The sequence below is a fragment of the Mixophyes fleayi genome, chromosome 5 (genome assembly GCF_038048845.1).
Source record: "Mixophyes fleayi isolate aMixFle1 chromosome 5, aMixFle1.hap1, whole genome shotgun sequence".
Classification (NCBI taxonomy): Eukaryota; Metazoa; Chordata; class Amphibia; order Anura; family Limnodynastidae; genus Mixophyes; species Mixophyes fleayi.
Window position 1 is genome coordinate 66,538,462 of NC_134406.1, and position 16,759 is coordinate 66,555,220.

At 38.6% G+C, this 16,759-nt stretch overlaps 1 protein-coding gene across 2 annotated transcripts in view; it reads right to left on the minus strand.

The window, feature by feature from the left end:
- The window catches only part of ZNF385D (zinc finger protein 385D), a 252,255-nt gene that overhangs the window by 19,059 nt on the left and 216,437 nt on the right, over positions 1-16,759 (minus strand). For both annotated transcript variants that reach the window (XM_075212330.1, XM_075212331.1), the window contains 2 exons: positions 13,164-13,397; positions 2,099-2,277 (listed from right to left, as the gene is read on the minus strand). In XM_075212330.1, coding sequence (XP_075068431.1) covers positions 2,099-2,277; positions 13,164-13,397 — 413 coding nt within the window. The remainder of the gene's footprint in view (positions 1-2,098; positions 2,278-13,163; positions 13,398-16,759) is intronic.

Consider the following 16,759-nt stretch of genomic DNA (forward strand, 5'->3'; position numbering starts at 1 on the left):
ACATATCTGGCGGTAAATGATGGTGGCATTATAAAGCGGCGCTTTATGAAGAGTGATCACTGTATTTAATGAACTACATTGCACAAAGGGTTCTGAGTTGTAGGGGGAAATTGCATTGATGCAATTTAGTATTCTGGGGCTGCTCTGCCCCTGCATTGACTCCCTCCCTCAACAAAATGTTTTCCCTCTTCACCGGCATCCTAAAATGTGTAGCTGAATCCATGAAAAAGATCAGTAACATCACCCTGAAATAGCATTACTTTTCACAGCTTAATAAATTAACTAATGCTGCTGCCCCATAGAGGTCTATGGGTATAACTGTAAGCTCTGTTAGTCAGTTCAAAGCCAGAGAAATCTCTAACCCTTTCTTATTTAGCAAAAAGTAGTGAAAGAGCCTTTTGCTGGTGTTTACGCTGGCATTTTGGCTCTTCGCCGCTTCTTTAACCCTTAAAATTTCTAAATTAAAGAATTCTTGTGGACGCTTGGGGGGGTAAAATATGCTAAATATTTTCAAATATAATCCCTAAGCTTTCTGAATTCATTGGCTAGATACGGTCTGTAGCAGAACAGCATTGTGTATTAAAAGTATATTTCATGAGGTGTCTTGATCTTCAGTAGGCCCAAACCATGGAGTCTTATAACCTCCCGTATGTATTTTCTAAATAAGTCTGGCATCAACTGATAATTTAATTGGTAAAGGTGGCAGATTACCATTTATAAACAAGTGACACTTATGCCTCATGCCTCAGTCAGTGGCGCACGCAGAGGGGGTTTCTGGTTCTCCAGAAACCCCTCCCCTCCGGGAACCAACGGAACTGTACATCAGCCGCGGCGCTGTCAAAGAAGCGTCTGCGGCAGTGCTGTATTGTAGTATAATACAGCACTGCCGCGGATGCTGCTTGACAGCGCCGCGGCTGCTGTAGAATTCAGACTCGCCAAAATGGAGCTTTTGCGCATGCGCAGCAGCTCTCTCTCGCAATATTTTTTTTTTTTTCCGGGGGGTGGAACCCCCCCCTTCTAAATCCTGCGTTCGCCCCTGTCAGTGGTATCACTAGTTTCTAGTGTATTGTTATGCCTCATTTATTTGAATACTGGTTCAGCCCATAAAATATAAAACAGCTAGTGCTACATTGTGCAGGTGACAGATCCACCTTGAGTAATTGAGGGCCACACATGATGCAGTCTAAGGTGATGTTGTACAAGCCTAAACGTGCTTCTAATGTAATTTATATGGCAGATATGGTGGCATAATGCAAACAGCATTTTCTCATATTCATCTTTAGTTATTTCATTGCACACATGTCATAGTGATCAATTAATCCTTAAGCTTAAAACGCAACACAATTCTTAGGCCTTATACACACAGGGTAAAAAAATATTTTGCCTTGGTACTTTTGTTTTCTTAAGCAAATACAATGAATTTGTTTAGTATCCAAATCACAGAATTAAACATTGGCAGTACTTGCCTAATAGTTGAGTAGTACACAGTCAAAAATAGCATATTTTAAATTATCAACAATATAAGCATTTTTTTAACTGTAGCATATAAACTGACAATCAATTCCGTTTTTAAGACATAAAATGAAATTGTCTGTCTTGCAGATGTATTTGTCTTAGAGGCAAAATATGGTTATTTGTCTTTTCATCTGCTGTATTACCATGATATTAAATAAAAATATTCATAGTTGTTATATACATAGAATGCCAATAGCTAAGAATCACTTGCCCCCTTCACTCTGCTTCCTCACTTGTATCTTCAGACACTGCATGATTCATAAACATTTCATACATCTTGAAAACCCAACATTAATCACAAGTCTATGCATTTATTTTACAATTTCTTTCTGCCATATGTGATGTTTGATTATCAGGTGCTTTTCCCTTTACTATTATAAACTGTAGCTTTGAAATGCTATATTTAAACACAATGCAATAATGTTTAATAATAAATGTTTTCTATTTTTTAAGATAAAATAAAATGACCTTAAAAGTAAATCTGAAATAATCAGCATAGCCAAAATGATGTTGACTAGTGTAAGATTCCATCCAATATCACTTTTCATGCTGATTAAAACCACAATTTATAGGTTGATGTTACCTGTTTGAGTTGTGTTTCAGAGTTAACATGAACATCACAGATTTCACAGTGGAACGTTTTGTTCTGTAGACCAGTGTTTACTTTGCTAATAGGTCCTCTGCCTTTTACACCTGTTCGGGGGAATGCTTTAATAGTTCCACTTCCATTCCTGGCTTCCACCATTGTTTTGTGCTTTGTACCTGCAGTTATGGATAAGAACATTAAAATACTGTTACAATAGTTTTATATTAGTGCAAACTGATTAACTGATTAACCAAACTGATTAAAATTTCAATTGTGAACAATCATTCTGGCCCACATAAGTGGCTTTCTTGTGTCAGATTAGGTTAAAACTACCAAACTGACAACCAAACTTACTATATATGTTGATATATTAAGATTATGTTACGATTTAAATCTAAGTGTCAGGCAATAATTTAGAGTTAGGCATATACCCAACCAGAAGGTGCCATTATGGTTAGCGCTTTAGATAAGACTCAAATATTTTTAGTTGCTCTAATTGTCTGAAATAATTACTAAATATATGAAATAAACTGAAATATAGAAAACGTTGTTAAAAAAATATCCAAATATCTGTGTAAAAGTTCACATAACTTGGACACCACCGGAGGTGGCTGACATTCTGTTTTAGTTGCACAGTTGAATACAATGTATAGCTGTCTGTTGGCTGATTATTTGTGTCCTCTAGTGACATTACTGACAAAAAGTCTAGAGAAAAGCGTCCTGCCCCAATCACAACCTTATCTAAAAGATATTCCTTTCTGATAATCTCTTAGAGGAGACAGTTGCCCAGAACTCAATGTTGAAATTACCACCGGCAGCCTGGAAAAGGATTTTTTTTCATTGCTTAACTATTTCTTGACAGAAGGGTCAGTTCTGCTTTGTGTTAACAAAGCAGGACTGACCCTTCTGTCACTACTGGGACTGTGCAGCCTGTTACTGCAGTGCACTGTCCCATCTTCTAACAGGCAGTGATAGGACCCCCTTCCTCCAAATCATGACCCACTTAGTTTTAATAGCGAAGGGCCCATGCCCACCATTTCCCGGTGAGCGTCCCACTACTTTTAATATAGTGCACCTTTTCCTGGTCCCCACTTCATCCATCAGTAGTAAAAGCATTAGGAGTGTGAATATCCATTAAGCAAATGTAGATTAGTCTAGAATCTTGAGCATACTGTTAGTATATAAAATTGGCACCATGTTTCTCCATTCTGTTGAGAACTCAGAGCAGAATAGGACAGAGTACACCGTCCTGAGATTATTCTAATTCCCTGCTTCCAGTAGAGGTAAGCTTGTTTTGTATGTGTACCTCTTTCCCCCTATCTATGGCTATTCCACCCCTCCCCTCCCCCCATTGTGTGTATCATAATACCCCCATGTGTGTTTCTGTCCCATTCTTTCTTTCCTTTTGTGTGTCTCTCTCTCCCTTTGTGTAACGCTCTTATCTGTTCCCCGTTCCAATGCTGTCTGTCTGTGCAGCGCTTGGCACTTCCGGGTAGCGGGTCACATGACTCAGCAGCCGGGGCGGGCTGTTAGAAATTTCTCTAGAAGAACTCAGCATTGACACTTGCTCAGTGTCAGTGCAACTTTGTTGGTGAGCATCTGACTCCTGTATCCTCTGGGTGTTCTTCTCCCTGTGAGCGTGTACTGCTGCTAGCTCTGTTTACTGTTCCTGGCTTGTTTGACATTGTTTGCTGTTTCTCCTGTGCGCTGTTCCTGGCCTGTCTGACTATGCTTTACTGGATCATGTCTGTATTGAACTTCGCCTGTCTTACTACGCTTGGATTATCTGTGTACCGAACTTGGCATGTCTGACTATGCTTTACTGGATCATCTGTGTACCAAACTTGGCTTGTCTGACCACACATTGCTGGATCACCTGGTACCAAATCTAGCTCGGCTGAGTACACATTGTCTGACTCCCTGAGTACCCGATCCTAACTGCTTTATTTGTTGTACTAGATCATTGCCAGCCTATTGATCCATGTGCACCCATACACCTGTCTCCTCCTTTATTAATATCCCTACATTGCTCTTCTGGGACAAGTATTCTCCTGGAGACCTATGTTACTTCCTGAGACAGTTCAAGGGGCCGCAACCTGCGAGTTCCTGGCAGAGAATTTCATCCCGCCTTGTGGAAGTTCTTGGTGGACCCCGGGGAATTTGTTAGACTCCGCGCCCCTGGTCTGCCAGTGCCAGTCATGAATAACACAGGCTTTTCAGCTGCAGATCATAACACTTTCCACATGTTTGCTTGATTTGATTTGTCTTTGCCTTTTGGGGGTTTCTTTCTCCCCTTCGTGTGTCTATGTTCTTTTGCCCTTTCATGCCCTCTGTGGGGGCTTCCAGTTGACCAGAACCCCCCTCCATGCTTCATTCATCCCCTCCTGATATCAGTGACTGTGCAAGCACAGATTAAATTTCTTTAAAAAGAACATTTTATGCATTTAGAAACTTTAATTCATTAAAAAAATAGGTTATTCAAATAACAAAATATCTTTTTTAATTCTATTAATCTGTTACTGCTGTCCAGATGGCGATAGAGAACAGGTATTGTGGAGGTACTAGTGACCCTCCTTATAAATCTATCCAAACTTCTATAGCATTTAGTGGTTTAGTGGTACTTTAAAGTTACAATATGCAGTAACACAGACATTTCTGTGGGCCAACACCTATACACCCCCCCACCCTGGGAAGAGTATATGGTTCCTATCAGTTAAGTCCCATATTGTAATACAATAGGTACCCATATGAATCATGTCACCTTTATCTGGTAGATGGATATCCACAGTTTGATTCAAATGTGCACTGTGAAACTTATTTTTGTTTATTGTAGAAATTATATTCTAAAGTTTATATTACTGCAGAGATTAACATATATCTGTCCTTAAATAGTGTGCCTAAAGAGTGCATATGTATTTTGGATTATATATATATATATATATATATATATATATATATATATATACTAGAGATGGGCGGGTCCGGTTCTCCGAGAACCGAACCCACCCGAACTTTGGGTATCCGAGTACCGAGCTGAGCAGCTCGGTACTCTCCCGCCCATTCCGAATCCAAATCGAGGCCGAACGTCATTGTGACGTCGACGGATCTCGGGGCTCGGTTCTCGCGATACTTCAATTTTATAAATACACGCCTCCACAGCAATCCATCGCCATTTGACAGAGGGAGAGAGCCGGGTGTAGTCATAGGCTAATTAGAGCAGGGACAGAGAATACAATATTGTTCTTGCAATTGCTCTAATCAAAATCGCTAGTGCAGAGAGGAGGATAGAGGTTTATTATTTTTTCTTCATATTTGGCACTCCCCAGCACTTTTGGGGTGTCCCCCATAATTGTGCATAAATATTTCTGGCTGTCAAAAGTCATATCTGTCAGCAGTATCTACTAAATAATTTTTAGCACTCCTCAGTGCTTTTGGGGTGTCCTCCCTAATTGTGCATTAATATTTCTGGCTGTCAAAAGTCATATCTGTCAGCAGTATCTACTAAATAATTTTTAGCACTCCTCAGTGCTTTTGGGGTGTCCTCCCTAATTGTGCATTAATATTTCTGGCTGTCAAAAGTCATATCTGTCAGCAGTATCTACTAAATAATTTTTAGCACTCCTCAGTGCTTTTGGGGTGTCCTCCCTAATTGTGCATTAATATTTCTGGCTGTCAAAAGTCATATCTGTCAGCAGTATCTACTAAATAATTTTTAGCACTCCTCAGTGCTTTTGGGGTGTCCTCCCTAATTGTGCATTAATATTTCTGGCTGTCAAAAGTCATATCTGTCAGCAGTATCTACTAAATAATTTTTAGCACTCCTCAGTGCTTTTGGGGTGTCCTCCCTAATTGTGCATTAATATTTCTGGCTGTCAAAAGTCATATCTGTCAGCAGTATCTACTAAATAATTTTTAGCACTCCTCAGTGCTTTTGGGGTATCCTCCCTAATTGTGCATTAATATTTCTGGCTGTCAAAAGTCATATCTGTCAGCAGTATCTACTAAATAATTTTTAGCACTCCTCAGTGCTTTTGGGGTGTCCTCCCTAATTGTGCATTAATATTTCTGGCTGTCAAAAGTCATAACTGTCAGCAGTATCTACTAAATAATTTTTAGCACTCCCCAGTGGTTTGCGCTCAGAATGGATTCAAAGCAGTCCACATATGATCTGAATGAGCAACCAGGTTCTGTCACCAGTCCTGATGTTAGTGTTCCCAGTACGTCATCTGGCCAAGGCGATGTCAAACAACAGAGTGTTTTCAAATTAGTGCAAAAAACAAAAACCAAAACATTTTTTACTGTATTGAAGCGAAAAAGAAGTGTAACTGAGCAAAAGTTAAGTGACGATAAAAAAAAAATTGCGAGCATGCCATTCTACACACGCAGTGGCAAAGAGAGAATGAGGCCTTCACCTTTGGCTATTAGTGGCAGATCCCAAAAAGTTACTGAGCCTACAATTGGTGCACAACTACTGTTACGCGTCAAAGCCGAGCTGCAAGATAACAGTGAGGCATTACAGGAGAATATTTGCTCTGATTCACAAATGACAACAATCCCTGTGGAGAGTCCATCCAACAGTGGGATGTCTAATCGTGAGCATTCTGCTGATGTGTGCCTTAATAGCCCGAGTGTAGCCGGTGATACCCAAATTGAGGATGCCACTTTGGAATTAGAAGAGGATGAGGGGGAGATTTGTGTAGGCGACGAGGGCGCTAATGAGGATGTTGATGAGGATGAGGTTGTTTGTGTAAGTCCTGCACCAGTGGCAGCAGTTCTGGCACGTGACAAGAAAAAGGCCATTGTCATGCCTGGGCATAAAACAAAAAAATCCACTTCTTATGTGTGGAATTATTTCTACTCAAATCCAGACAACAATTGTATAGCCATTTGTAGTGTATGTGAAGCCACAGTCAGTCGAGGGAGGGACCTTAACCATCTTGGAACCTCGTCTATGTTACGCCATTTAACGAGAGTTCATGGCAAAGTGTTGGGAAAAGCTGAAAGTTCTTCCCAAAAGAATACAAGCACTCCCTCATCAGCTAAGACCCTCCGCTCACCGACATACCGACGGCTACAAAATACACCCACCACACCATCCTAATCAATATCCTCAGTAGCGCTCGGAGTTAGCCCGGCATCCCACTTAAGGCTGGATGACTCCGGCACTATTATTGATTCCTCTGAAGAAAGCGTTAGTCCTGCTGCTGCTGTTGCTGCTGCTGGGGGTGAATCGTCATCCCAGAGGCAGGTTAATAAAATGAGCAGTCCTACATTTTAAGCAATTAACTGTGAAACAATCATTTGCGAGGGGAAGCAAATATGACAGCAGTCACCCAGTCGCCAAGCGAATCACAGACGCCATGGCTGCAATGTTAGTGTTAGATCTGCGTCCAATCTCCACAATAAACGCAGCTGGTTTTTCACAGTTAATTGAGGTTTTGTGTCCGCGTTACAGAATTCCATCGCGACACCATTTCTCCCGTAAAGCTATTCCACAACTATACCAAAAAGTGTGTAAAAATGTAGAGATTGCGCTGAAAAATGCCATTCTGCCCACTGTTCACTTAACCACAGATATGTGGACAAGTGGAAGTGGCCAAACCAAAGACTATATGACTGTGACAGCCCACTGGGTTGGTCATTCACCTTCACCAGCAGGAACAGCAGCAGCATGTACACCACTACGTAACATTTGTCACAGGCAGGCCACTCTTTGTATCACCGGCTTCACTAACAGGCATACGGCTGACAATTTGTTACGCAAACTGAGAGATGTGATTGATGCATGGCTTATACCACTCGGACTCTCCCCAGGGTATGTCATTTCAGATAACGCCAACAATATAGTGCGAGCATTACAGCTGGGTGATTTCCAACATATTCCCTGTTTTGCTCACACCATCAACTTGGTGGTGCAGAGCTTCCTACGAAATAACCGTGAGGTGCAGGAGATGCTTTCGGTGGCCCATAAAATTTCAGGCCATTTCAGGCATTCAGCCACAGCATGTAGGAGATTACAGCAGCTCCAAGAGCAGTTTAACTTGCCCTGCCACCAACTTAAGCAAGAGGTGGTAACTCGGTGGAATTCCACCCTGTACATGCTTCAGAGGATGGAGGAACAGCGCAAAGCCATCCAAGCATATTGCACAAGTCATGACATTGGGAAAGGAGGGGGGATGTATTTCACTGTTGCACAGTGGGGAATCCTTTCAGTGCTGTGCAAGGTGCTGAAACCATTTGAAGTTGTGACATGTGAGGTCAGTGCAGACTCTGCTAGTTTGAGCCAAGTCATTCCTTTAATTAGACTATTGGAAAAGCAGCTTGAGAAAATGAAGGAGGAGCTGAAAGCAAGCAATTCAGCAAAGTATGTTGGCCTTGTCGATCAAGTACTTAATTCGCTTCACAATGATCCTCGAGTTATTAAGATCTTGAACTCGGATCAGTACGTTTTGGCCACTGTGCTTGATCCAAGGTTTAAAACCTACATTGAGTCTTTACTTGTAAATGAGCGAGATGTGAACTTTTGCAAGGAGCTATTGCTCAGCAAGTTGGCCGCTGAACTGGGCCTCGGCTTGACGACGTGTCCTCCTTCACTTTCTCAAGCTGTTGCTCGTAAAAAATTAAATTTCCAAAAAAGAAGCAGGGAAGACACAGGGGGCAGACCAGAACAATTTAACATCTGGGCTGGTTTGAAGGATTTTTCAAAAAAATGTGTCACTTTGCCCATAACTCCATCCAATATGAGTATAAACATGCAAAGGATGGTGGAGGATTACTTTCAAGAGGTAGTTGATATGGAAATGTCAGACAGTCCCTTTCCTTACTGGGAAGAAAAGCAGGCCATTTGGAAACCCATGTACAAACTTGCTTTGCAATACCTAAGCTGCCCACCCTCCAGTGTGTACTATGAACGAGTGTTCAGCACAGCAGGGAACTTAGTCAGTGATCGCCGTAGAAGGTTACTTCCCAAAAATGTGGAGAAAATGATGTTTATAAAAATGAACTACATCTTCCACGAGGAAGGCCTTCACCATCCAAGACATCCAAGCACTGACTGTTCTCTAATGGCGGATTCAAGCGGCGATGAATTGATAGTCTGTGATGATGACGTACACACTGATGAGGGTGAGGATTAAGCTGAAGATGATGCCGATAACATCTTTTTAAAACTTTCTATGTAAGTGTAGGGTGCAATCTACCCCCAAAGAGGAAAGGGACTTGTGGCATTTCCATATCACATACCATCTTGAAAGGCTGCTGTTAGGGCAATTTATCCTTAAGGGTAGGGTGTCATAGACAGAGTGACCCTAAACTGGCTTTGTCCATTATTCATAATATTGTACAGTCTATAATGGCTGAATTTTTGGGTATTTTATACAAGTGGAGGGGGGCCTAGAGAGACAGAAACCAAACTGGCTTTTTCCATGTCAATTAATATTGTACAGTCTATAATGGCTGAATTTTTTGGTATTTTATACAAGTGGAGGGGGGCCTAGAGAGACAGAGTGACCCCAAACTGTCTTTCTCCATGTCAATTAATATTGTACAGTCTATAATGGCTGAATTTTTTAGTATTTTATACAAGTGGAGGGGGGCCTAGAGAGACAGAAACCAAACTGGCTTTCTCCATGTCAATTAATATTGTACAGTCTATAATGGCTGAATTTTTTGGTATTTTATACAAGTGGAGGGGGGTCTTGAGAGACAGAAACCAAACTGGCTTTTTCCATTTCTTTACATATTTAACTATAAGTGTAGGGTGTAATATACATTCAAAGACGATGGCTGCATTGCCAATATGCATAGATGGAGAGGAAGACAATCTGTTTTGTGTGTAGAATAGGCCTACCAACGAAGAATTAAACTGTTTTTTTGGATGATTTATTACCTCAACAATTAGATTACTTGTCTCTAAAACAGTTGGAGCACTAAATTGGGTTAATTTAGGCCCAAAAACATGGATTTTCCAAAAAAATAGCAAAACAAAACCAAACAAAACCAAAACCAAAACCAAAACACGCAATGGCGGTTTTGCAAAACCAAAACCAAAACACGACGGTAATCCAGATCCAAAACCGAATCCAAAACCAAAACACGGGGGTCAGTGACCATCTCTAATATATACAAACAGCTGTCTTCTTGGTGGTGTGTCTCCTGTTTGGTCTCAGTGATTAGATAAGTAAATATATTATATTGTTTTGGTCCTCTGGTTTTGGTTCATCTAGTTTGGTTTCCTTGAAGTTGCTAAACTAAAAAAGGTTGTTTTAAACTATGGAGGGACCCCTTTTATTGTGTTCACATGTATAGATAGGTGAAAAAGGGGATAATAAAATAGCAACAACAAAATGTTTTAGTTTGGCGAGTGTTCAAGAAATGATAAAACTTATTAAGCACCAAGTGGTGAACTATTTATCACAGCAAGACTCTGCAATATATTGGATTGCATACGGAGATCTAATAATTTACACAGTTGTTTATATGGCACATATATTGTAATTATAGTCTCCTTGCACACATTAAACATGACACTTTAGAACACTCAGAATAAATTGCATAATTGAAATAATCTAAAATGGAACAGTATCACTTAGAAAGTTAGTGTATTCTAAAACTATAAACAGCCAAGGAACAGTTTACATAAAATATTCACCCATCCGTATTTTAAATTTAATTTTAGGATGTGTTATGTGCACTGTGTGACAATAAGTGCTCACAGCTCCATTGAGTAACACACAAAAGTAGTTCCCTTACAAAATTCTTGGAGGGAGGAAGAATATGGTTTCCAGCTATTGTCTAAATAAAAAAAAGCTACCCTATAGTTTAAAAAAGTAGAAAAACGTCTTTATTAAAAAACAAACTCTTTATAGTCCACTTAAGGAAAGAATGTTGAAATAATAGAAAGAGAAATACATTTGGCAGGAAGTTCATGTCATTTTCGAGCTGAATTTAGAATTATTAATGATGTGTTTGATAACAATGTCCAAGTCCTTGTGTTCTGTGATGCTGATAGCAGCAATGTTCCTTCTTTTTAAGATGATGAAACATGTACCATTCCAACAAAAGACTAACACATTATTTAATATAATAACTAATAGAATATGTGGACATCTCCTGTAGGATATTTGCCCTAAATACATCCACACAACTGTTGTATTCTAAGGTATGGATGTAACCCTTCTGTAGTGTTTTCAGCCAGCATTCATTTTACTTGACAGTTGACCTCAATAAAAGTTTGGTTTGTTTTCTGCAAAATCAAGCTACATTGGTGGAATGCATATATAACATGCAATACTTAAGATTTATTATGTTAAACAAGGCATGCAATGATATGCGGTTTGTATTAATATTTTATCTGTATGAACAGATTTTATTTAATAAAATATATGAGCAATAACAATAAGGACAGTGTATCTATTTGTTCAAGTCGAAAGTAGAGTAACAATTAAAGTCAAGAGTATGCTTGAAGGGCAAGTGCACAGGTTGGAAAGAGATAAGGAGTTAGCAAAGCAATATCAAAAACGATATAAAATAATAAATAGGTTTCTCTAAAACCCAAAGCCTATGTTTAACAAACATGGGAATAGCTGACTTCTTTATTTCAAGACAGAATACCTTATGTATCTAAATAGGAATACCAATGACTGCATATAACATAATATTTAGTAATATATATATTAAAAAAGATGACAAGATTTCAGTAATTTCAAGATTCACTTGTGCCTAGAAAAAGTTTTGTGATACTTATTTCCTTAGCATGTTTTCTTACCAATCCAAAATATTACTAAGCCTTTCTCACCTTAACTGTGGCAGGCACCCCAACATCTGTTTTTGGGCTCCCTGATTACCAAATATTAAATACATTTTACTGGAAACTACCTAGCCAGGGTCTCACTGACACTTGAAGAAAATGGTTGATTAAGAATCACTGGGCCTGAGTCATTAAGGAGAGTAAAGCATAAAAAGGAGTAACTTTGCACTTCGGCAAAATCATGTTGCTTTGGAGAGGGAGGTCATTTTAAACTGAGAGGACAGATTTATAGTTGGGGTAGGGTGTGTCCTAGATCTGCTTTAAATTTCAGTGTAAAAATAAAGCTAAAGTATTTGTGTGCTGGATGCAAAAACAGCCAGTATTTAACTTATGTGCAAAATATTAAAACTAATTTGCACCCCTTGCATTGTAACATGGTTTGTCCCGGAGAACGTTTACTCTTTTTTTTTTGGCTTACTCTCCATAATGACTCACTATATCTATAATTCAGTTTCTCATTCTACATCAAAAATCTTTCATGTCAATGTTTTAAGCAACTGTGATAACTCTTTTAGTACTAACATAGTCTCAACCAGTGTACATTTACATAGAATGGATAAGTACTGTTAATTGCTCAATAATTCTCCTTATTTAACGATCTGTGTATCCACTTACTAATCTAAACTATAAGCATTTCAGTTGTCATTGACGGCATTAGTTTTTGTTATCTGACACTTTATGTGCCATATTTGTACTGTATGTTTATGTAAAGCACTTAATACTTGAAGTGCACTATAAATGGAAAATGAATAAAAAAGCAGATACAGGGGTAAATGTATCAAGCGGAGAGTTTTCCGGCGGGTTTGAAAAACCAATCAGATTCTAGCTATCATTTATTTAGTACATTCTACAAAATGACAGCTAGAATCTGATTGGTTGCTATAGGCAACATCTCCACTTTTTAAACATGCCAGAAAACTATCAGCTTGATACATTTACCCCACAATGTTTGTTTGGAACACAGTGTAGAAACCCTATAATATTCATTAATATGGCAAACTAAGGGAAATGTAACTCTTCTGTTCTGAAGTTTAAATTAATAATTTGGGTTAATAAACCTGTACTTTATTTCATATTCTTTTAAAACATTGTTATGCTATGCTCTAGGATTTCACTTACAAGTTCAATGTTAGCTAATGGATTCTATGTAAAATGCCAGTTTTATTCCCACTCTATTCACCTTTGACTTCATCTGCCTGCATTAGATGGTAATTGCAAGACTGTAGTAGCAGTAAGAAAATTGCAGCATCTTACCACTGTTGTGAGCCTCCAGCTGTGAGCCAGAGTTGACAGCGACTTTGCATAGTGAACAGTACAGAAGTCTTTTAGCTTTTTCCTCCTCAGACTCCCCAGAAGGACATATGCTGCTGCTAGTTAGCAGAGTAATTTTCTTGTCAACCTTTGATGTGGTCTCTGTTGTCAAAACACTGATTTTACGTATTTCTAATGTTGTACTGGTTGATATTGCTGGAATTCCTGGGGTATATTCTGAAAGTAAACAAAACAGAATGATTGTCATAAATACATTTATTATTATATAGCATGAGAAAAAGGAACTGGCCTGAAGATGCTACTGGCAAACTAAAAGGATTGAGATAACAGTATCGCTTAGAACTTAAAAATGGCTATTACATTATCACTTACTATATAAGCTTCTAGAGCTTCTCGTAAACACAGGCAGGAATAAATGGTTTTGTGAATATACAGGTACAAGATGCATCCAGCATTTCTGGATAAGGTTTCTTTTTGTTAAGTGCCGGAAATCTACTCAAACACATTTAAAAATTGTCACTTTCTTTACCCATACAACCCCCCGATATCCACATCTCATTAAAATGATATTTTGCACACAGATTACCGTGAGCAGAGGCGCATGCAGGTTTTTTAAAGGGGGTTTCCCCCCCCCCCCCCGAAAAAAAATAGAGAGAGCTGCTCCATTTCGGCGGCACTGTATCGTACAGCAGCCGCGGCGCTGTCAAAGAAGCGTCCGCGGCGGTGCTGTATTACAATTCTTTGACAGCGCCGCCGCTGCTGTACAGTAAAGTGCCGCTATGTAGGGGCACTGTTTAGCCCCCGTTCCCATCGGAGGGGGGGGGGGTTTCTGGTTATCCAGAAACCCCCGCCTGTGTGCGCCCTTGGTGAGTGCAGTAACACAGGTGAGGTAAACATGGTGTCTGGGAGTGCTGGCTGGTAATTGTGTCATGTAATTGTGCTAAATTGCATGAATATCACATAGTAGAAAGCTAATTTCTCAAGACCCAGATAGCGGCATATCATGAGGGGAAAGTACTGTATATCTTCATTCCTAGAACATATAGAGATGTCAGACTTTTAAAAAGTTATATATTTGGTATCTTTATTTTTAAGAGACTAGGGGCTAGATTTACTAAGCTGCGGGTTTTAAAAAGTGGGGATGTTGCCTATAGCAACCAATCACATTCTAGCTGTCATTTTGTAGAAAGTACTAAATACATGAAAGCTAGAATCTGATTGGTTGCTATAGGCAACATCCCCACTTTTTCAAACCCGCAGCTTAGTAAATCCAGCCCTAGGGCCTGATTCATTAAGGATCTTAAATGAAGAGGATCCTTATTTCAGTCTCCTGGACAAAACCATGTTACAATGCATGGGATGCAAATGAGTGTTCTGTTTTTCACATAAGTTAAATACTGACCGTTTTTTCATGTAACACACACATATCAACTTTAAATTTCAGTGTACAAATAAGCTATTAAGTATTTGTGTGTTATACGACAAAACAGTCAGTATTTAACTTATGTGCAAAACAGAATACTAATTTGTACCCCTTGCTTTGTCACATGGTTTTGTCGTTTTGTCCAGGAGACTGAAATAAGGATCCTCTTCATTTAAGATCCTTAATGAATCAGGCCCCTAGTTATTAGTTAGAGGCTGCACTTATTGCATGAAAGTAACTGAGAAGAATCATGAAACTGCATAATGTTTTCTTATTTACCTTACAATCCATAGTAGTTTATAAAGCAATATACATTTCGCTTAAGTAGACCAAGAAATGAAAAAGGGTAATTAAATTGGAAAAGAACGCCAAAAATTGGTCTGGTCATGTAAAAGGGAGACCATCTGGTCCTATAGCAATTGAAACAACTATGGTTATTAGTTACATTGACAGTTAAGGTAGGGGAATATATAGAGATAATAAGTACAGAGAAGAACAGTAAGTGATTTTGATAAATGGGAGCAACTCAAACTTATTCACTTATTCTTGGGTTCCTCATAGCAAATTTATCACTTTCAGGCCTATTTATTAAAAAGTGGTGTTAGAGATGGCCTTCTATCGCTGCTTATCGTAGCAACTGAAAACCTCCTATCACTATAATTTAATAATAAAATATCACTGGGAAGCTGACTCTTTGTCATAACCCTCAAGCCATTCCTGAACAATTTTTGCAGTGTGACAGGGTGCATTATCCTGCAGAAAGAGGAATACAGTTCCATGAAAGGGTGCAACAATGTTTTGTCAGGTGGTACATGTCAACGTAAATCCACATGATTTCCAGGACCCAAGGTTTACTAGCATTGGAAAAGATGTCAGACCATTTATAAAGTAATATATTTAGTATCTTTATTTTTAAGAGACTAATTACGTTTTACATATATAACAGTAATCCACATAGAGGACTCTATCTTATTTTTTACTAGTATTGCCTTAGGAACTTTTACTCTTTACAAACATTCATCTGAAAATGTATATATATATTATTCTTGAGCAGCTCCACATAGTTTTAGGTTAACTTCTATAACACAGATTATATGCCAAATGTTCAACTTCATCTGTTTTATAGGACTGGCAGATTAGTACAACAATATGTTTGGGTAATGGCTTTGGACGAAGAAACACAAGATGTTAATTAAAAGCAGAATTGATTTGGCTGGCTATGTAATGTATAGGCTTGTTTTAATTAGTGTCCAGCAATCAACATATTAATTACATTAAATATAATTGTACTTTGGAGGCAGCTTTTATGAAGTGCTTCTTTACTTCTAACACTTACACTCAATGGAGTCTTTACATGATACAGTCAAGTGTATAATTGTTTACTTTAATTCTGAGTACTAATAACATTACTTTTGTTTGGCTGTACATTTCCTTCTACTAAGTTCTGCTTTCACGTTCATTTTGATAGCAAAGAATATGTCAATATTAAGTGAATTTTACTCTAGTGTCCTTAAATGAAACTTCCAAAAGTATTTAACACAAGTTGTCTTATCTCTATTTGAGTTGCAATATAGCTTACTTGAAATAGATTGTACATTTCTGATTAATCAGTACATTAAAACCTAATGTGCTCATATATCATATTAGTCATTTATTCCATCTCCATAGATCAACCAGTACAGAATATAATATGTAGCCTTTGTAAGAGTAGACACAGATTTTATCTTTTCTGTGACAACATTGGTTAATGAAACATTCTGTTACAGCTTAAGGCATAAACCATAAAGCATCATAGATTATTGGACCATGTGCATACGTGCATGCTATTTGGTGCGCAAATGTCGTGTGCTAAAAGTGATCATGTGCAGAGCTTATTATCATTAATTTTATGTATTTTATACTGTACATTAGATATAATTGGTATTGACCCACAAATAATGTAAGTAGGTAAAGACAGAGCAATAAGTTCCCAATCAAGTCTTATCCTGGACTATAGGGGCTCCACTTCATGAATTTCCTGACTTGTGAAAATATCTGTGTTAGTGCATATATGTTTGTGTATTCCTCTGTGACTCTGCCCGGGTCCTTTGCATTAAAAAAGTGCCTCAAATCTGGCAAGACCGCTTTCAGTATGTTTTATGCTTAGTTATTTTTT